This window comes from Neolamprologus brichardi, chromosome 7 (assembly GCF_056152115.1).
Source record: "Neolamprologus brichardi isolate AB-2024 chromosome 7, ASM5615211v1, whole genome shotgun sequence".
NCBI classification, from domain to species: Eukaryota; Metazoa; Chordata; class Actinopteri; order Cichliformes; family Cichlidae; genus Neolamprologus; species Neolamprologus brichardi.
The window spans coordinates 22,537,028-22,559,337 of record NC_142110.1 but is presented as its reverse complement, the minus strand read 5'-3'; the positions used below and the strand labels follow the sequence as shown (position 1 = coordinate 22,559,337).

Here is a 22,310-nt window from a genome sequence, read left to right as displayed (position 1 = left end):
TGCTTATCTGTTAAATACCTGCAGTTATGCCCCACTGACAGGCCATTTATGTTTACAACTGTGGAGGTCTGACCACTTAAATGTGCATGTTTTGTTGCAGTATGAGAAGTCTTTGCTGGAAAAGTGTATGGAGCTGACTAATATTACAGAGAGGTAAAATCTACAACGTTAATATGCAGTAATTTTAAAAAACTCCCAAACAAATACTTTGTTTTTCTAATTCAAACATTTGATTTGCACCCACAGGTGCCTTCACACTGACGATGAATTCTTCCTGAAATCCATGAGGGAGGCCATCCATGAGATCCTTACAGATGTCAGTGACTCGTTCAGCAACATGATTGACATGGCTTTAGCCAATGAGATCCGGGTATGTGGTTTCTGTATTTGCGTATATTCCATTGTGTGCTCTGCAGTGTCATGTGTTTATAATTTTGCTGATAGGTTGAGGTGTTGCTTTGCCTAATTTATAAGAGTGTTATAATCAGTGGTGTAAATAATTCAACTCTGAAGTAAGAGCCAGACAGTCTCAGGGTTGAATTTAGCAAAGTTTGTTGTTATGGAGTGATCAAAAGAAAGAAGAGAGTTTTGGCGATGGGGAAGACCAAGATTTCCACAAGGAACATACATAGTTTGTGACTTATAGTTAGGAGCCTGATCACCACGGCTACTTTCAACAACAATCTGGAGAAGAATGTGAGCTTGAGCTGGTCCTTAAATACTGGCTGGAAATGAGTGAATCCTAAAAGGTGTGTTCGCTGAAGAGTGGAGTCCCACAGCAGAACCTGCCCATCTCCACCTAAGAGTAGGCTGAGAGGAAAAGAACCAAAGTAAAACAAAACCCTAAATAGCCCCCCGATTAATAGATCATCTTTACAGTGTCGTATAGATAAATCATTTTTGTATAACTAAAAGAATTAAAGAGAACTAACAGGCTCATACTTTCAGACAATTGAAAATATAAATGGAAAGAAATTGTAATTAAAGTACCTACACATACCTACCTACTGGTAAAATACTTCCACCTGGTGGTCAAGGCTATCATTTAAATTTTGCAGTGGGTAATTGCAACAAGTGCCTTTAATCGTGGTGAACAGTCCTGCAGATACTGCTGGCTACTCTTAGTTCTTTTTTTTCTAGACAGGGAGTTAGGGGCAACACGAAAAGTTGCCAGTAATATTATGTCAATCAACCAATCAGTCAATCCTATAAATGCAGTCTATTGTTCTCTGTCCCACTTTAAGCAACACTGACTGTGATGCCGTTAAAACAGATGCTGTGTATAGTAATATTTTGGATCCAAGCACACACACACATATATATATATATGTATATATATAGTTACACTCCATGTGTGGGTCAGATAAGAAGGAGAGAAATTGTCCCTTGATTGTTGCACACATATAGAAATAGACTTAGAAATGCCTGTCATGTTTGTGCTATCCAGTGGTTGTATCGAAATAAGATGACACAGCTGACACCATAACAGTATTAATGAGCCACTAGAAACAGATTTTTGCATGTGTTGAGTTGTGAATAAAATGATAAAGATGTCAATTTCCTTGCAGCTTCTGATCAAGCAGATTGAATCATCGGACAGCCTTCATACCATTGGTAGTGCCATTAGCAACCTGCTGTCCCTAACCCAGGATGGACCTCAGCTCTGCAGCATCATTGCCAAGGTACTCGGGACATAAAAATAGACTCTATGCTATCCTTCTTACTACATTTAGAGAGCAGATTCACTTTACAACTGGGACCCTGCTTCCTTTTATTCACTCCTGTGGAAAGTCCACCTATACCGATGTTTGTCATTCTAACAAGCAGACCTGGGATTGCCAGCTATCTTATTATACATGCCTCTATAAAGCTATGTCACTGTGAGATAAGAAAAGACAGACTGGACAGCAAGTCTGTATTGGCCATTAGTTAGCTGACCGCTTTCAGGATGCTTTTGATAAGACACTTCCTGGCCCACTCATACACACACATACACGCTCTTTGCAGCCAAATTGTAAGATCAATACTGTCAGCTCTCATTACCTCTAAATATTGATTACACATTCAGGTTGCTCAGGTGTCTTTACCTTTTAATCCACTCTCGCTTTTTTAACCAAGTAGCAAGCTCCAGGGCTAAGAAAGTAAAGCCATGTAAAAATGAGGCTGTTTCTGCAAAGCAAGTCAGTCCCCATGGATATCGTTGAGCTTTGCATAAACAAATTAATGTTTACAGTGTGGTACTCTTAAAAGCTAGCTAACAAAGGCTTCATAGCAATCATACAAGGGTACATTTTCAACCATTTATATCTAGTTTAAAGATGAGGTCGCCTTAAATGACAGGTTACAGGTCATCTTCACCTCCACATAAATTATCTGAATATGTGGCATGCTTTGTGCTTAATTATACCAACAGCCTGTCAAGGAAGTCTTTGCTCCTGTTTCAGTGCTCCAGGACCCAGTATTATTTTTTCAGTATGTTATTTTTGCAGTATGGCACATATTTGATTGCATGTAGTCTATTTATGCAATTTGCTAATTAAGCTTTGTGATCATTAGATAATAACTAATAACTTAGCACTCCACTCCCCTCCAAACACCAATCTCAAGGCTTCAAAACTGGGCTTTACAAACCAAAGGATGATGTCACAGTGGCTACATCCATCCTTTAAATACAGTCTATGTTCTTAACTTGGTGTATAGCAGAGCTGGACGAACCATCTCAGAGGAATCCTGAAACCCACCATAGCAAATAATTAGCTTTCAGCTATCTGTCTATTACACTTTCTCACACATCCCTTTGATGCATAACATCAGCTCATATTTGAACATTTTGCTCATTACAAATTTTCCACTGCTGCTGACTTCACTCGCGCACTGAATAACAGCAATTAGCCATTTAAATGTCTGGGTGGGGACCTGATATTTCCACCCTCTCCATCTCTATACCAGTGTCTTTGTTGATGGGTTGATTTTAGTGTTAGATAAAAAGGTTAAAAAAATCAGATGGGTGGACTCCCATGATGTTAAAAATCATTGTAGCTATCATACAGCTTGAGGCAGTGAGGTACCTTAAAAGAGGAAATAGTGTGATAATGATAACTTGTAATTTGCATGACAACAGGAGTAAAGATTCGCTGCTTTTGCTTACTTATTGGTTGTTGATGGTTGTTGTTGTTATGTCAAGTGTCGTACTCTAAGATTTGTTGTGGAATCATCACATCACACATAATATAAAGTAAATAATCGGGTTGTAAAATCTGAAGTAATCCATGTGGTGCAGGGGTGGAGTCTAGCCTTTAATGCAGGTCCTGTGACCCAACCCATGATTACACAAATGACTTGACTACACAGTGGGAGCGGTTGTGGCTCAGGACTTAGAGCAGGCCATCTAATAATCAGAAGGTTGGTGGATCCAGTCTGCATGTTGAAGTATCCTTGGGCAAGACAATGAACCCGAGTTGCCTCTGATGTGTCCATCGGATCGTGAGTGTGTGTGCAAATATTAGACAAAGCACTTAGGTACAGAAAAAGCGCCTGCATGAACGTGTGACTGGGCGAATGTCATTTATAGTCAAAAGTGCTTTGAGTGCAGTTAGAGTTAAAAAAAAAACACTTTATAAGTACCAGTACGTAAAGTGCTGAACCTACAGGGTCAGCACAGCCAACCAGTAAATCACTGTGGGTTTTTCACTATGAGTTACTCCTTTGACACACAGAAAGTCATTTGATCAATTGTAATATTTTAAGTTGATTATAGAAGCTGTAAATAAAATGTACAGTGTTCAGTACAGTAAGTAAATCACATGTATTAAAACTGCGTTTCCTCAACTTGCAGATATTTTATTGAACCTACACGTGAGGAGGGTTTTTAAAAAGCGCTGCACAAATGATTTAAATTGAAAATATTAAAAAATATGTGTCAACAAAATATTGTCAAGTCTATCAACTCTCATGCCCTGATTTTAATAAGCCATTATTTCAAAACATATTAAGTATTTTTTTTCTCTCTTGTGATTTCAAACCCTTGTAGGTGATGTTTTTCCAAAGCACTTCTCTGTAATTGACAGCTTATCAGACCCTGAGTATTCACGCCATCAAGGCTGATTTGGGACGGCTGACTGCACACATCTGTCATACCAAACAGATCAGAACAAATCATACAAATTATCGCTGAACCCTATTCATGCCTGCCTTTAGCTCATGACCCACTCAAAATGACAAAACAAACAAAATAAATGCCCACCATATTCATCTAAAAGCATCATTTATTCTTTAATCCATCAAATTCAAACTATTTTCTTTTCTTTGGTGTTTTAGAGATGAACCATAGTTATACGTGCCTACCTTTTTATAGTCATTTACATTTTTTATATTTATATTTTCTGCATGTCTTAGGAATAAAACACATTATCCAATACAGTAACAACATTCAGCAGCCAGGCAGAAAGAGCAGTTGTCACGGATTTAGCAGTGTCTGCAAAGCTGGATTCAAGAAGTGTTTAAAGTTAACGTTTTTAGAGCATTTAAAGCACCATCTTGTGCCAGTATAGAACGTGACATCACTAGGTTGTTTGGTTGGTTTGCCACTGGTCGTTAAGTGATGACATATGAACCCTGCTTCCAGGTCCAAACTACTCTGCGTTTAATAAGGCTGTTGTGTTTTTAACACATTTTAATGCTTTGTATCTTGTTCTATTTAATCTGAACAAGCCCCTAAAAAGGCAGTGATAATTGTTGGTCGGTTTTTATTACCACTATTCATTTTAAAGCTCAGTTTTTAAAACCTTACGATGTAACTACAGCCCAGCCCATGCAGCAGTATATTAATGACTAACCTTATATTGTGGATGGATTATCTCAGTTGTTCTCCTAACTTGGTCTGTTTACACCATCCTGCCATGCAACGATATTAACTTTTATTGAGTGGAAAAAGGTTAGCGTTCATCCTCCAGCTTCAATGTGTCTACGTTATGATAACATAGCTGTCTTGCTAGCCATCACGTAGCACATCATTATGTACCAGCTAGTCCAACTTCAGTAACCCTACAAACATCACTGCTGTTTAGTTTTCTGTCTTCATTTATGTTGGAAGTCATAACAGAGCGGTACGTTTTAATTTTTTCAGAAATCTCTCAGTCAGACACGCTATATCATGCTTAGGTTAGCGAGCTAACTTGCTGCTAACTTCTAACTCTGTTAAATTTAATAAATTCTGTTTTCATGGATCACAATTGTCATTTTATTAAAGATGAAAAAATTTAATCAGTTTGTAACTCTCAGTGATGCCGCAGTATTTGTTTGACTTTGGGACCTGAAGCAGAGTTTGGACCCGGAAACGGCTAATGATGTCAGACTTAAAGACCGGATGGACTTACATTAGTTTATGTTAGCTAACTGATAGGATCAATAACTCAGTGGAAAACAAGGCAATTAAAACTGAAAAGAAGCCTAAAGAGCTCAGTTTTGTACTGCCTGTGGCTACAACAATGGCTTTTATGTTAAAAAAAAAAAAAGAAGAAGAAGAGGATATACCGTCCACTTTTACTTTCTGTCTTTAAAGCAACACGTTTTTCATTCTTTACTAGCTGCACTCAAACTGGAAAATCCACCTGCTTGCTGTAATGTTTGGGTTTCTAGAGCACTTTACAAATGAGGACTGTATGGAGGAGAAGCTGTTTGAGTCAGGTGCGCTGTATTAGACTCCATGGTGTAAGTTAGCCATTATAAATGTGGTGTTTCATGTCAGCTTTAATACTGAGCCATGTGCCACACCATAAATCAAATAGCAGCTCGAATGCTGGAGAGTGACTGTGTCATGATGTGCAGGCGAGTTTGTGTCCTCAGTGTTTACCTACTGTCATGATAGATCTCAATCTAAATTTGTCCATGTTGGCAGACTTGTCATATGTGTGTCCTTGCTCTGATAGCTGTAAACTGCAGGGCGTGTAGTGCATGAAATGGCAATAACTCAGGCCTGGTGAGAGCCAGTGTGTCATCAAAGCTCTGTGGGTAGAAAGGGGGCTTAGAAATACTGTAGATCCTATGAAGCTCTCTAATTTGATGTCCCTTTTAGGATCAGATGAAAGATACCTGCCAGTCTCCCCTCATTTTCATCTTTCTCATCCCTTAAAGCACAAAGTCTTTCTTTCTTCTTCTTCTTCTTCTTTTTTTTACAAACCCTGCTGAAAACTGCCTGTAGTTGCATGTTTGGTGTTAACAAGCGAAACAAGCCCAGAGAGCACAACTCAGGAAGTTATAAGATGGAAACCGATTATACACCGTGTAGGGTTATACATGCAAACACGCAGATAAAGAAGCATTTTCCAGTGAGTAGTCAAGTTTCACTTCATGTTATTGCTACAAGAACCAAAATGCGTGAGTGTGAGAACAAATGTGTTCTGTGGGCTTAATTTAAGAGATGGGGATGAAGTCAGTGGAAGCAACAAGTGCAAGTTGTTTGTCAGAGAAAAGAAACAAGCCAACAAGTCTAATAATCTGTAAAAGAAAAGTCTGTGGGGATGAAATAATAGAAAGGTGCTTCCACCAGAGAGTGAAGATTGTCTGAACAAATCTCTGTAGTCTGTTCCTCTGAGCCATTTCTATTTATTTATTTACTTATTTATTACAGTATATTAAGAAAGATCACAGAAGATGAATCTTCATCCAGTTATGGTACTTTGCTTGAAACAAGACTAAGGCCTACAGTTTTGTGTCTTTTTGTTAGTAGGTGCTAGCATTAAAAAACTGAAGCAATATAGTTTTCAGTTTTATTAAACCTGCTGCCCAACAATACACATATTACATTCAGTTAATTTAAGGTAGATTATATTTTGGGAAGATGATGCAGGAGATACAGTTTAAATATAGCTGAAGCTTAAACAAAGGGTGCATTTACAACATCTCGTAACAGCTGATCTTGGTGTCAGCCAATGGCACACATCCTATGGGAAAATGTTATAAAGGGCACGATATCTAAGCGGATTTAGTTTAACTACAGTTGCTGCTGTCTCTGTAAATCGCTTTGCAACCCACCTGCACCCCAGCTCCTCCTTTCCAAGCTGCATCTGACTTCAACTGAGTTCAGTTTTATTTATATAGCAGCAAATCCAACACGCAACAGTCACCTCAAGGTGCTTTATATTGTACACGATAATATGTAAAAAACCCTTAATACTTATACTTAATAAAATGCATTTCTGATGCTGGCTGTGGCACTGGGAGTCTTGATATTGCTCTTCCATCCTAACGCTTTGTGTGAAAATAGAAATGCAGGAAGTTCCTGGATCATACTGCCAAATATAAATGACTGCAGATTAAATCATATTTTTTGACTGCAATGGCCTTGAGTGAAATATGTGTATAAATACAAAATGTCTCTGAAGACATAATTTGGTTGGTTAAATACTTCTAGACACTAAATGTTTAAAAAAATAATAATAAAGATAGCTTTAAATAATTTAAACCAAAGAACTAATGCTCGGCATCAGAGTGAAGTAACAGGATCAACAGGCTCTCCAGCACCACCCAGGCATTTGGAATCAGCATGTAAGCCTCTCAGTGTTTTAGAGGGTTTACTGAAAACTGTCCATCAGTATTGGTAGTTCTTCCAGGTATGGTGGTCCGATACAGCGTAGGCAGCAAGCGGGGAAGTAGCGGTCAGGCTGGAGGGCAGGATGATTAACCACTCCAAGCCCTGGCAGCATGGCCTTAGCAGCATATGAGACATACCAGCCCAGTATAATTGCCTTATTAGGATAATGGTGGTAGTTACAGGCTTCATCTTCCTCCAGGTAATTCTAGCTATCTGCACAGTGAATAGAATTCAATACCTGCAAGTGTTTTTTGTCAAAGGGGTGCTTTAAAGTGGACATGCAGCCAATACAGGAGGATCTGTTTTTGTTTGTTTACACCAAGCATACGCAACAGAAAATGCACAGTTATTATGGCTAGCAAATCATCTTTTTCCCCCCTTCTCAGTGTTTTCTATTCATGAAATATATATATTTTGGCTGTTTTAACCTGACATGATAGATTGTGTGAGCTATTTGATAGGTTCTGTGGTTGGCAGGCTCACTGAATGAAGCTGGCCAAGTCTATCGGTCATTCCGGGTCTCATGGACTCTTTAAAACCAGTATGCTGCTATTGGCTTAAATGTGTAGGGATAGTTGGCTCTCATAACACAGTCTAGCAAGAAGTAATTTGATCCATTGTTTTGCACAGTAATGTGCGCTTCAAGGCAAGAGCTGACAATGATGCATCCTGAATAATTTGGTGTTGAGCCATCTAATGTCAGGCCTGTGAAAGTTGCAAGTTGGACTCTGAATGTTTTACCAATTTTTGTCCCACATTCACTAATGCTTTGAAAAATAGTAAAGTGTCCCACTGACAAATTTAGAAACTCAGGATAGACTTTAAGCAAAAAAAGGACTGTTGCCTCACGGCAAGAAGGTCCTTGTTTTGAATCAACTGAATTAGGATTGTCTTGTTGAAATATAAAGTTTATACCAGCCGTCATGTGAACAGCTTCTGCATTTACACTTTATTTCTCACAGCAGAAATAAACCAAGTGATAATGATTAAGCAATGTGTCAGACTGCCAACCTGTCCATGCTCTACCCTGCCTTTCACCCTAAGACAGCTGGGATAGGCTTCAGCCCCCCAACCCTGAATTGGATAAGCGGAAGAGAATGGATGGATGGATGATAATGATTAATAATCATAATGATCATACAGTCTCACATGAGTCTAGATAAACAATTTGTATTGTTTATATTGCTATTCTTGTTTTGCAGCTTTCACAAAGCATTTGTGAAACATTGGTTTCATAAATTTATTACATTTTTAAAGTTCTTTTTTACAATGACTTAGCAGCTTTAGCTTGTTCCCCTGATCAAGACTCACCGAACAGATGATGCTATTGTGGGACCTGAATGTGGCACTGAATAACATGAGTGCACATACAAGCATGCACTTTCTCCTTAGACTTAAATATTAAAATGACACATTTTCTTTTCCTACAGGAAGGAGCTGTGGTAGCCCTGTTTAAGATCTGCAGACAGGACCGCTTCAGAGATCTCTACGCACACGCTTTAAGAACAGTGGCCTCCATCTGCTGTGTGGAGGAAGGCATTAACCAACTGGACAAGGTAAAGTTCTCCAACTTACACACTCAGGTACACATGTATGTGTATAAGGGTGTGCAGCAATTTACTGATAAACTGTGAATAAGTAAAGGTGGCCCCAAAGGAAATTTGTCATTAGTTTGTGGTTAGATGGAACAAATCAAATAAAGTGGGGAAGAATAACAGTGCATGAGGCACTATTTCCAGACTTTCATGTAATAAACAAAAATGGGTACACGCACGTATTTAAGATATAAGGGGAATGAGAGATTACATCAGTCTGGAGTAAAAGTAAGTCAATAAAATAAATCCAGTAAAAACCGTGAGTAGTTCCAGTCCAGCCAGATGATGTTTGGCTGAAGTTGTAAGTGAGCAGTAAGTTATGACTGCAAGGTTATAGTGCAGCCTAGGTGGAGTAGTCGAACACAGATCCACTGAGCTCTCAACACAGACAGCATCGTCAGAAGAAAAGTTGATAAAATAAATTTGAAATGTTGTATTGTTCCATACAAATGCGTACCGAACCGAAAGCACTGTCTCGAACGGTTCAATATTGATACGAGTATCGTTGCACCCCTAATACATACATACATACATATACATATAGTTAATGCTTCATGCATGACACATGAGGTGGTGTCACTGCTGATGGTGCTAGTGTTTAAGCAGTAATTAAAATTACATTCCCTAAAAATGTTGCTCATTACTGCTGGTGAGATTCACCTCAGGTAAAGAGTATAAACATACTGCTGCTGGTTTCTACATTCGGCTGCTCTCAGTTGCAAAATGAAATGTGGAAGCTGTCAGTCAGTTCCAAATTTAACAGCAACAGCATTGTGTCTCACAGTAAATAATTGATATTCATGTGGCAGCTTTTCATTCTTCACAAGTCCATTTCTGACTCCTGAACAACTGCCTGTATTTTTAGGGAGTAAACTTTCAACAACAGTAGCTGAGCTGCGCACGTTTCTTATTTACTTGATTAAATTTTCATGAATGAGATCACTAGGTCCAGTTACCTCAGAGCCGAGGACCTACTATTAAACACTGCTGTGTAATTTAAAGCTGAGGAAATGTTATATTGCGTAGGTGAGGGAGGTGCGTAAGTGAGGTACATGTTTTGCTCTTCTGGAAAAATTATATAGTGAATACACCAAAATATAACTCATGAATGTGCGTGTGTGTGTGTGTGTGTGTGTGTGTGTGTGTGTGTGTGTGTGTAGGAAATAATGTGAGACAGGCAGAGGAAAGACTAACGATACATCCATCTTTGTTCGTCCTTGTTCATTCTCTATGGAGAATTCAACCAAAATAAACAACAGACGCACCTGTGTGGGACGAGCGTTTACAGAAAGACAAATATAACCTGATTGCAGTGAATAATGATGCCACAATGGTGTCTGTTCACATATAGAGCAGCTGGGACAGCATGAATCATCCGTGCATGAAAACTCTTTAATGGGAACCAAAGTCCGCCCCAGATTAGCAGCCTCTTCCAGGGGGAAAAGCTGTCAGGCAAGTCTACGCTACCAACCGCTCACTGGCGATTCGCTCAGGCTTGAGAAACACAACTGTCACTGTTGAAGGATCAAATAAAGGGGGCCCATAACGCACCTGCAGTGCTCACTGGTGGCTATACTTCTTAGTTTTATCCCCAACCGGATCATTATGTAATCATAACATTTCCAGGTGAATTCAGGAAAGGCAAGGTTGGTTATTGATTCAGAAAAGATATGCTCAATGAACAAAGAAAAGGAACAGCTTTGCATCGTGGGCAGAGAGCATGGGTCAGTGCGATATTTAACTGACTGAAAGTGAAGGTTTCAACCCACACTCGTAAAATTTCAAATAAGAGTTCAATAAGCAGTGGCCACACTCGAATAATATTTTATGCCCAAATTGCTGACTTTAACTAATCTGATTACATGTAAATGTTCCATGTAATTCTTTTACATAGGTACAAGTGTTAAAGTCTTGGAATTTGGTCAAATGAAATTTACTTGATTGGTATACATTTATTTATACCAAGCATATTTCCTTAGTGATACATTATTTCAATAAATAACACTTTTATTTCAGTTGCATTTTACTCGAAAGTATTCCTTCATCTTTATTGATGGTAAAGAATCTTTTTTTTCAGTGTGTAGGGTTGTACCAGGAGATTTAGCACGCAGTTGGCTATTGCAGCACCAAGACCTTATGAAATTCTCTCTGTTCTACAGTATGTCCTTTCCGTGATCTCAGTCACAGCAGGGATCTACCACAGAAACACTTCAAACTGTGAGCGGGTGTCTTAAACTATTTCTTTTAATATTCCTAATAAAGAAGGAAAGTTATTTGTCATTGATCCTGATGATAAATGAGACACATCCTCTGGTCTGATAGACGAGGACCTGGGGACCATCCTATTTTAGCGAGGAGGAGGAGTTAGGGAAGAGGGGACAGGGGAGCAGTCGATGAACGGAGGTGTAGAGAGTAGATTGTTCCACGTCAGTGGGTCGCGCTGGCACAGTGCTGCTGACGTCCACAGAGACAAAAATAGGGAATTGCCCTGTGAAGCTTGGTGCGTTGATGCTCGTCAGCAGATATGACTGACAGGTGTGGCTGGCTGAGTGCTCCACTCGAGATATGCGTCTGCAAACTTGTGTAAACTGTTTTCAGGAGTGATGGCGAGCAAATTTGTTTTATCATAAATGGCAACAAAAGCTATGATTGAAAAATGACTGCAAACTCTAAAGTAGCTGATGTCTAGAATACTGCAGTTTTCCCGTGCATAAATTCAAGTATGATTAAACCTTTTAACTTGTAGTTCTGACTTTTTTCACAGTATCCTCTGACTTTCAACTCTTACAGATATGACAAATTTGATCAAAACTACTGCAGAGATTTGCAGCTAACATCTGTAGCAATGTTTGCATGAACTGATCAACACTGCCCCCAAGTGGATAAAAACCTGTCCTACCTCTTTATTTCCTCGTTCCTCTACAGTCTTACAGCAACATACAAACAAATAAGCAAACACAAATTCATTAGAGCATACATTAAATCAATACATGACCTCATGCCCACAAGAAAAGTTTTGTTTATAGGGATGAGTACTTCCTTCTCTCCTATAACTCTGAGTTCCTCCCTTACTTCCTCACCGATGATGCACACGCTCTGGGTCGATGCCAGTCAGATATACAAGTTTCTCAGCGGCACATTAACTCTAGTAGTTGGCCATTAAAAGGAAGTGGTGTTTTTAAAATATTGATGGCTTTATTGGGAGAGGTGCTGGCTTTAGTCAAGCTGATACCATGGAAACGTCACTGTCCGTCTGGACAGCCACTGCAAATGTGTTGTTAGTTGAAGCTGTTCAGCTTGGGAATCAGAAATGGGTTTTAAGAACCACATTGAGGATTCAACATGTTTGAGTTTTCCTTGCATCTGTGTTGTTTTGCCAGTGCCTGATCCTGAAACAAATTCTAATAAATAGAACCTTAAATGAAATATTAGTAATGAATCCATATCCTTTACATTTTGTTAGTCTAAGCTGTTTACTATCAAGGTTAACGTGCTAACGTGTGAGACCAAAGATGACGCAGGCCACTGTATATCATGTGACGATAAGCCATCAGTTAAAACCTCTTGTCTCACAGTGAAATAAAGTACATGTACATAGTTACGAGCAGCTATATTTTTGTTTGCGGACAATTTTGGAATAAAAGAAATAAGACAAATAAGTGAGTATGAAAAGAATATGACCACGTGTTTCCACTGCAGCAGTAAAACAGTCCCTGCTGTATGTCTAATAGGTGGACGGGATCTTGTGCCTGGCAGACATCTTGACTGATGACAGCAGCGTGGAGGCAGCCAGAGCTGAAGCGGCAGCTGTTGTAGCTCAGATCACTTCGCCTCACCACACATCCACTCAGCACCTTGCCAGCTTCCTGGAGAGCATGCACGACATTGTCACGGCGCTCATCAGTGAGTGGACGCAGTGGTGATGATCTCACCCTGACCACTGATTTATAGGAGGAAAAAGTTGTTTTGATTTCATAGAAAATTATGAGTATTTGATTGTTTTAGCACGAGGCTAAACTTTACTACCATACTGAATTTCTTTTAAACCTCTATAAAACTCTAAACAAGCGAAAGAGAGGGGATCAGTCGTATATTTTGTGGTTTGCTTTACTTGCATTTTGGATGTTACGGTGTATTAATAATACCCCTGCAGTTTGGTACGTTACGTCTTTTTTTTTCTCTCAGAGTTGTGTGAGACCGCATCCTGTGGTGAAGTGTTCCTCCTGGCGTCGGCTGCCTTGGCCAATATCACCTTCTTCGACAGCATGGCCTGTGAGATCCTCCTGCAGCTTAATGCCATCCACATCTTACTTCAGGCCTGCAAAGACCGCCAGAGAGTTGACACACCCTACTCCAAAGACCAGGTACACGTTTCCATGTATGCAATGTTTTTCTTACCCTAAGTGTCACATAAAAGCAAACATACTATATAATTACACTATTACTAACAATAATGCAAAAATCAACCTGTTTTTAAGCAGTGCTCTCAACTATAGTTCTTTGCCAGACCTTTAATCATTTTGTTTTTGTTTAAATCGTAGGTGGTGACAATCTTGGCAAACCTGTCTGTCTTAGAGCAATGCGCATCTGAAGTCCTGCAAGAACAAGGTAGTCTGTTTTCTAACTATGGCTTTTCACTCCTTTTTACCCATATTTGGGATTTTTTCCTGGCTACACTGCAGTTTAATGAAGGTAATACACTCACAGGCCTCTTCATTAGGTACACCTGTAAAATCTAATACACTCTATTACAGCAGCTCTGAAATAAACTCTCCTTTAATGAAGCCTCTACATTTTCAGTTTTTGCTAATGTTTTCAAAAAGGTGATAATTTATACTGGTGGGTAGTGTTGTTGTACAGGACTGGAGCATTCCTACACATTTGTTTCGCCCACCTCTTGTACCTAAGAGGGTTCAAATATTAGGAACTCCTTTAAACTTAATACTCCACTACACCTCCAAAATGAATATAAAACTTTAAATTAAATTAATGGTAGTGGAAACTACCAAACTGCTGACTAGATGAAAGTAAAAGTGAGACGCTTCAGTGTAATTCTTTTTTTATTCCTCAGGAGGGCAGCATCACTTTAATTTCTGTGAACTAGCTTAGAAGAGCTGAAAACATCAGACATTGAACATAAAAATATATATTTTTTAATAAAGAGGTATTATTTGTTAAATAGAGTTACATAGAGATAATATGTGTTTTGTATCATTTTGTAATCCTTTCATCATTCCCATTTGTATTTTTTCAAACTCTTTTCCTTTTTCTGTTTAACATATTCCACTGGCTCTGTACTTCTTACACTATGAAAGAGTGAGATAGATAGATGTGTCTGAGTCACTGTCTCAGTCTCACACTATCAAATGTTGGCAGTTTCAGTCTGTTTTTCTGCTCATTAAGGCCAGTTTGATTTTATTTTTCATACGAGAACCTCAGTGAAAAAAAAATCTGATTGTTTTTGTTACAAAACATTTTTATCATATATTAAGCAGCTAAAATGATTTAGATTTATTTTCTCTCAATGTCACTTTATGAGTTTTGGCCTTTGAATTATAGCGTTGCCCTTAGGGTGTTAGCCTTGTAACTTATTTTTTTAATTTTTGAAATATTATTTAACAATAACTGGCTGAAGGGCTGACTGACTGCCTTCAGTAATTTTTTCTTTATTATACTAACTGCACTTTTTCTATATCCTTTCTCACAGGCATGTGTAGAAAGTTTTGCTTCTTTCTTTTTCACTTGAAACCTTGACTCTTTTGTAACTTTTTGTCTGGAAACTCTCAAGTCTCTCTAAATGTGTTGTTTTGTTCCTGCTCTTTTATTACATTTTACAGTTTGCTGGTTCCTATTTGTTATTTTCCTACCTGGCTAATCTGTGCTGAATATTATATATTCAAGGTATAGAAAGACTGCTACTGTTGCTGGGAGAAAAACCATCCTCTTCCAGTCCATCAGAGGGCGCTGCCTGTGAGCGTGTCCAGCAGAAAGCTGCCGTCACACTGGCCCGACTGAGCAGAGACCCTGATGTGGCCCAAACAGCTATCCAGCTTAAAGGTAGTGAACCTTTGTGTCTTTTGGAACATTTAACAGTTATCTTACTTATTAAATATCGCATTGTACAAAATGTACGAAAAACTTAGTAAATGAAATGCATTTTTTTCAAGGTGATATGTGTATTTAATAAAAAGAAATTGTTAAATGTTCCAAAAGACACACACGTCCAATCCACACATCTGGCATAAGTAAACTAATATATAAAACACACACACACACACACACACACACACACGCACACATAAGTGCTGTAAGTCTGTCGGTGGCCACTAGAGGGTCACAGACAGACAGTAGGAAAATGGTATTTTGTTTCCGTTTTATCAGTTTTGTAGCTTTTAAAAAAAAAAAAATCTGTTTTTTGTTTTGTTTTGTATATTTATGCAACAATCTTAATACAAACATATGCAATTCAATAAAATCTATTTTACATTGCGCCAATTCACAACAGTTGCCTCAGAGAGGTTTATATTGCAACATAAAGCCACTTCCGTAATCAGATGATCAGCTGGTTTCGACTGACATAAGTAAAAATGATTTTGGCCACATAAAGATATTAGTTGGATATCAAATCCTCATAATCAATCCTCTTTAAAAAAATGTCTGATAGACCAGAGGGAAATAATTTAAGAGTATTGGTTGTACATATGTTATTCTGCATAGCTGATTTTTCTGAATCCTTTAAACTGAATTTGAAAAATTTACGTTTCATAGTCTGTATCAGAAGTGACAGAGCGACAGAATCTTTTTTAAAGGGGTGGTATTCAATTTATTGATCACAGAATGCTAAAAAAGACTTTTACCCAGAAGTCTACAACACACAGCTACAGTTGCTCTGTTTGACATCAAAGAGTTGGACAAGCTGCTAACTGAAATGTTCCTGTGTTGTCTTTAGCTGTTCCTCGCCTTATTGAGCTGTGTCGCTCCCCTACTGAGAGAAATAACAGTGACTCTGTGCTGGTGGCTTGCCTGGTAGGTGTAAACCGTGTGTTTTTATATGTGTGTGCACATACAAACCTTTACATATGTGTAAATTATTCTGTGTACTGAAAACAAATACATCATTCAAACTCACAAACTGCCTATTTAAATTTGACTCCTAATATACTATACGTTTTCAGTGGTAAAAGTAAGCGCATTGCACCACAGGCCCACAATCAGTGCTCCTAATATTGTCCTATTTAATTACAAAAAGGCAATTTTTAAAAAGCAGAAAATATATCAACCTTATCCTCTCCAAGCCACGCTGAGAAAGCACCATTTCAGACGCTGCGTGTTTAAATATGTACATATCATGAATAATATCTCTGCTCATACATTATCATTCTATCATTCTGACCATAATTATTGAGACCAGATCTTGGGGCTGACGAGGGGATTTGAAGCACATAATGGTCAGGAGCTTAATTGGGCTGCCTCGCTGCGCTGAGAAATGCCTTCTTTTTTACTGTAACCACACTCAGTCTATTCAAATTAATGCGATTCCATCTTATCCTTTTAGCCAAGGGTTAAGTAGCGCGTTTGTAGATGTTAAAGTTTTACCTTCAAAAGATGCCGAGCTTTCACAGATCATTTGTAATTTTCAACATAAATGTTGGAGGCTCTCGTGGCTGAATAGATTAGAGGCATCATGTGTAAAACTTGTACGCTCTTCAAATAAAGCGAGACACTGGGAAAAACAAAAAACAGGGTGATTTTAAAGAACTTCTGGCCCAGTAAAGGTTATAGGATTGAATTTGGTATTTTCATTACAGTTTCTTGCTGATAACCTAAGGATAAGGATGCATAAGTTTCTTTTTGGTTGTCAAGCCCTATTATTCATGTGCCTGTATGCATGATTGCATATTTACTGTATATGTGCAGCACAATGATGAGATATGATAACATGAATGTCTGTGTGGTACTTGTGTTTGCTAACACGCTTACTGTGCATGTCTGTGTCTTCAGGCTGCTTTGAGGAGGCTGGCAGCAGGCTGTCCAGACAGCATCGAGGCAGCCGACCACCAGCAGCTGATCAAACCACGTCTAGTTGACTCTTTCCTGCTGTGTTCCAACATGGAGGAGAGCTTTGTATGATCCCCTGCACACCAAATCACTGAGAGTGAAGAACTCTCATTGTCAGTACAAAACCGCGCGTCTTCTGAAGGAGTGTATCTGTTTCATGACTACAGCTTTGTTTGACTCTAAATTTCTCGTTCAGTTAATAGGAAATATCTGAATAGATGCAGAGGACATATATTAGTAAATGTGTATAAATGTGTTGCATAGTGCAACTCAGTTTTCAGATTAAATGCAACAAACATGTATGTGGTTTTAGGAAAAAGTGGGTCATTATTTCATGTTATTCCACAGAGAATTTCATTATTTCATTAATCATAACAGTAAGTATTTGTATAAGTAGATGAAACATTTTGAAAAAAAAAATGCAATGAAATGCTTTAAATTTGACCACTGTGCAATTTTTTTTACATTGTTTCTGAAGCGTTTTGACTCTATAAAAGGTTTCAGAGAAAACTGTCAATCTGAAATGTCTATCATTTAAGAAGTGAGATTTAGTTTTGGTTTATTTTTTTCTCATCTTCTTAAAATAATAAACTTTTTCAATGAGCAACCATTTTTTAAAATAACTAAGTAAGTAAATTATTACCACTGTCGTGTATGTTTTTGTTTGCTTTTGTTACAGTCATGTGAAAAAGAAAGTTTTTCTAAGTAAACTAAGCAGCCCCGTAATTTAATAGCTTAGTTTAATAGGAAACAACTCTAGCAGCAATAACTTAAAGGATGACTGAAATATGACCTTATCGGTCTGTCAAATCATTGTGGAGGAGTTTTGGTCTATAGGCATTTGTTTATACTCAGCTTGCATAAGGTCCCCCCCACAGTATTTAATTTGGGTCGAGGTCTGGACTTTGGGTCACTGCAAGGCCTTGAGCCATTCCTTTTTGAGCCATCCTGTTGCTGATTTGTTGCAGCGCTTGGCATCATTGTCCTGTTACATGAGCCAATCTTGACCAAGCTGGAGCTGTCAGACAGAGGAGTTTTTGATCAACTCAGTGAATGCAAGGTCATTGTTAATTGAGGATTATGGTGATAACCACACACGTAACTAACAGAGCAACAAAAAAAAAAGTCCATTAATTAATTAAGAAAAGGGTTAACCGCTAACAGTCATGGTTAATTTATCTTTCAAAGCTCCCAGACAGGCAATGAAAAGGAACCCAATTCTCTATCTTCATTGTGTCTTAGTTAAAAGATGCCAAAAAGATGCTTTAGTCAGTGCCTTAGTGAAGGTCATTTTGGTATTTTTGAATGCCATCGCTTATTGAATGCTGTAAAATCTTCTGTTTTGTTACAAAGAAATAATTTGTCTTTGGTCAGTGCCTATTATGTGCTATGACAGTACATGGTAGCACAAGAGTGTATACCACACAGAAAGAGAGAAATGTTTTAACCCAGTAGTTCAGAACAGCAGAATAAGTTGTGAAGCACCACAGTCTGTCTTTTCATCACATTTTACTGAGGTCAAGAGCAAGGTTTTGTGAATTTTAGGGCTGTTAAGAGTGCTCTGTATTTCTAATATCTATCATTATAGAAAATGAAATTACTAAACAATAAATACAAACAAATGTCTGGTATTAATGAAGACTTTACTGTGTATTTAAATCTTAAAGCAGGTTTAATAAATATATTTATAACAATAATAAAAGCTTTTCTAAAGAACCTACAGACAAATGTCACCCCTGGATTTAAGGTGTTTATCCAGTGTATTATATTCCAAGGTGTTTTCATTCAAAAGTCTGTAAGCACTAACGCCGCCTGCTCAGCAACAAACTGCAGCTCAACACAACAGATAGCTCGCAAACTTTGTGGACTATTTAGCAAACCAGATATTTCCCCTGTAGTTCGTAGAGAGCAAATGCAGATCTGAAAGAAGGTAAATATTAGACTTTTACGCACCAGACCACACAAATGTACCTGAAAGAAATCTATCACACTGCTTGGGCAAGTAAGTAACTGCTAACAATGTAGCCAATTAATTAAAAGGGGCATGTCAGTACTATTTTACTACAGTACTGCCTATTGTTGCTAAATAGGCAAAAAAAACAAAACACCAGATATGTGAAAAGCTTTTGAATGAGGCTCACAGGGAAACATCAAAGTGACGAGACTAAGAGATGGTGGATCCAAAGATTTACCTATTGGTCCTCGGTGCACCACCGAGTTCTCTGAGAGAGAGTCTAAGGAGCTTGGAAAGAAAAGCGTCTGGACTTCTTTAAGTTGCTTGAAGACGTTTCACCTCTTATCCGAGAAGCTTCTTCAGTTCTAGGGTCAAATGGTGGAGAGTCCCAGATTTAAACCTAGTGGGAGTAATCCACCGAGAGGGACAATGGACCCCCTAATGATCCTCTACCTAATCACATGAGCCAAGGTGTGAAAATGGGTGTGGGTCCCAATCAGCCAAGGTTTTGGGTGAGATCATTGTGAAACCTAGCCCCACCCTATCATATGATTTCCTGAGGCCAGAAGGCCCAGGATGTGACTGGGCGTTAAGGTGTCTGGGAAGGGATCTCAGCACTGGATTATAGATGGCAGACAGTTGGTGTCGTAAGCCACCGCCTCTGTTCAAAGATGGTCGCTCACAGTGGACATAGATGGCTTCTTTCACTCCTCTTTCAAACTATCTGTCCTCTCTGTCCAAAATGTGAACATTGGCATCCTCAAAAGAGTGACCTTTATCCTTTAGATGCAGATGGACAGCTGAGTCTTGTCCTGTGGAGGTGGCTCTTCTGTGTTGTGCCATGCGCTTGTGAAGTGGCTGTTTGGTCTCTCCAATGTAGAGGTCTGGGCATTCCTCGCTGCACTGTACAGCATACACCACATTGTTAAGTCTGTGTTTTGGAGTTTTGTCTTTGGGATGAACCAGTTTCTGTCTGAGTGTGTTGCTGGGTCTGAAATGCACCAGGATGTCGTGCTTGGAAAAGACTCTCCTGAGTTTCTCTGATACACCGGCTACATAGGGGATGACAATGTTGTTGCGTCTGTCTTTCTTATCCTCCCTCGCTGGTGTCTGATCTTCTTTTCTGTGCATCTTTGCTGACTTGATGAAAGCCCAATTAAGATAACCGCATGTCTTAAGCGCTTCCTTTACATGTGTGTGTTCCTTCTTTTTCCCTTCAGGCTTAGAGGGAACATTCTCTGCCCAGTGATGTAGAGTCCTGATTACTCCAAGTTTGTGTTCCAGAGGGTGATGGGAGTTAAAGAGGAGGTACTGGTCCGTGTGTGGGGGCTTCCAGTAAACCTCGATGTTGAGGTTGTCATTCTCTTTAATGCGCATGGCGCAGTCCAGGAAAGGCAAGCAGTTGTCCTTTGTGTCTTCCCTGGTGAACTTGATGTTTTTATCCACAGCGTTAATGTGCTCAGTGAAGGATTCCACTTCTTGTGTCTTGATTTTGACCCAGGTGTCGTCTACATATCTGTACCAGTGGCTGGGTACTCTCCCTTTGAAAGAGCCAAGAGCCTTTCTTTCCACTTCCTCCATGTAAAGGTTGGCTACAATAGGTGACAGCCATGTTTTTGCCTGTAGAACCCTTCGTTGTATTTGAAATATGTGGTGGTGAGGCAGACCTCTAACAGTGTGTGACACTGTCTGAGAGAGAATTTTTCCCAAGTTGGAAAAACTTGTCATCAAAAGTTTGAGAATTCATTCATTTACAATAGCATTAAAAAGGACCTAACACCTCCCTATTATTGAAGAGTTTAACATTAAATTTTCACTAATGATTGGGAAATACACCAAGTAATAGGAAAAAAATGTGTGAGTGTCGATCTGCAAAATGTGTCCTTTGTATTGCCATCTCTTTGATAAAAAAAAAACACTCAGCTTTTTTCATAAGCCTTCCTCTCCTTGGAGAGACAATTGAGGGTCTTCTTGCTTTCACTGTAGCTTCTTTTTCACCTAAGGGCACTAATGCTGAGCCTGGACTTGTAACACTCCAACTCAGCACTGAGACAATTGAGTTGCTTTGTGTGTGCGCATGTGTGTTGTCCAGCATACACGTGGGACTGTGTTCACAGGCTTTTGTGATAGAATATGCTCCTGCCTCGCTTTGTTGAAACCTGATGAAATATGTATCAATAAAGAGGAGGACTAAGCAGACGGCCTAAAAAACACAGGTTCTTTTGATATTGTTTTGGTTTGACCATGATCATGAGACCAAGTATTGTAGCTTGTAGAGTTTTTCTCAGTTTCTTAGCTCTTGAACTTTCACTTTCCTCCCTCCACATCATCTTCAGTAGTCTGTGTATGTTGTTGCCATTCTTTTGTTTTCTTTCAGTAGCAATTTGAACATTTTTAAGGGGGTAATTAACTAATAAAAATCAGCAAACCAACCATCTCTATTTTCATCAAAAATGGGAATAGAAATATTTGTACCCCCACTTGTACTATGCTAAACACTTTCCCAAACTATAGATATATATCCCTGGCATTTGGGGAAGGAAAAGGATCAGAGGACTTCTAATGCAAGAAGACACTTCTCTCTGGCTCCCGTGAGACCTGAATATTTTATGTGTCACATCTTTTGCTTGGAAAACCTTTTCTCTGTCTTCCTTTTTTTATTTCAGCCAACAATGATTGAAATTTCTCCTTCTTTAAAAAATGCTTTCAGAAGTTGATAGAACTTCACTTATCCAAAACTCACAAATTAGGAAGAAATAATGTGTTCTTCTACTTTGTAGATAATTTATTTTGGTCAAGGGATTAAAATGATGCAAGTCTGCATATTTTCAAGATGCATATAAAGAAATGTGAAATCTTGTTTCTATTGTTAGACAAACTGTATCTTAGGCTATCTAAGACCCAAGGTCTCCATCTTTAACATGAAATGCCATGTGTTGTTTTGTTTTTTTAAATAATTGTAAGATTACTATAGCAGTAGGTGCTTTTTAATAAGGCTTTGGAAATAATAAAATTGACAGCACAAGAGCAGCAACTACACTGCATCTCTATTTCTCAACTAACATGCTTGGCTCAGTTTACCTGTAAAGCAAAAGATCAGTGGTTCAGTCCT

General features: G+C 38.7%; 1 protein-coding gene and 1 pseudogene across 1 annotated transcript in view; one reads left to right on the top strand and one right to left on the bottom strand.

Moving 5' to 3' along the window:
- The window catches only part of insc (INSC spindle orientation adaptor protein), a 36,090-nt gene extending 17,227 nt beyond the window's left edge, over positions 1-18,863 (top strand). The window contains exons 4-13 of the mRNA XM_006782374.3: positions 101-153; positions 247-370; positions 1,569-1,682; positions 9,022-9,147; positions 12,918-13,089; positions 13,372-13,550; positions 13,728-13,794; positions 15,088-15,243; positions 16,136-16,212; positions 17,188-18,863. Of these exons, the coding sequence (XP_006782437.2) occupies positions 101-153; positions 247-370; positions 1,569-1,682; positions 9,022-9,147; positions 12,918-13,089; positions 13,372-13,550; positions 13,728-13,794; positions 15,088-15,243; positions 16,136-16,212; positions 17,188-17,316 (1,197 nt within the window). The 3' untranslated portion in view covers positions 17,317-18,863. The remainder of the gene's footprint in view (positions 1-100; positions 154-246; positions 371-1,568; positions 1,683-9,021; positions 9,148-12,917; positions 13,090-13,371; positions 13,551-13,727; positions 13,795-15,087; positions 15,244-16,135; positions 16,213-17,187) is intronic.
- Positions 18,864-19,651: 788 nt separating this feature from the next.
- Positions 19,652-20,794, bottom strand: LOC148102020 (uncharacterized; annotated as a pseudogene).
- Between the last annotated feature and the right edge of the window lie 1,516 nt (positions 20,795-22,310).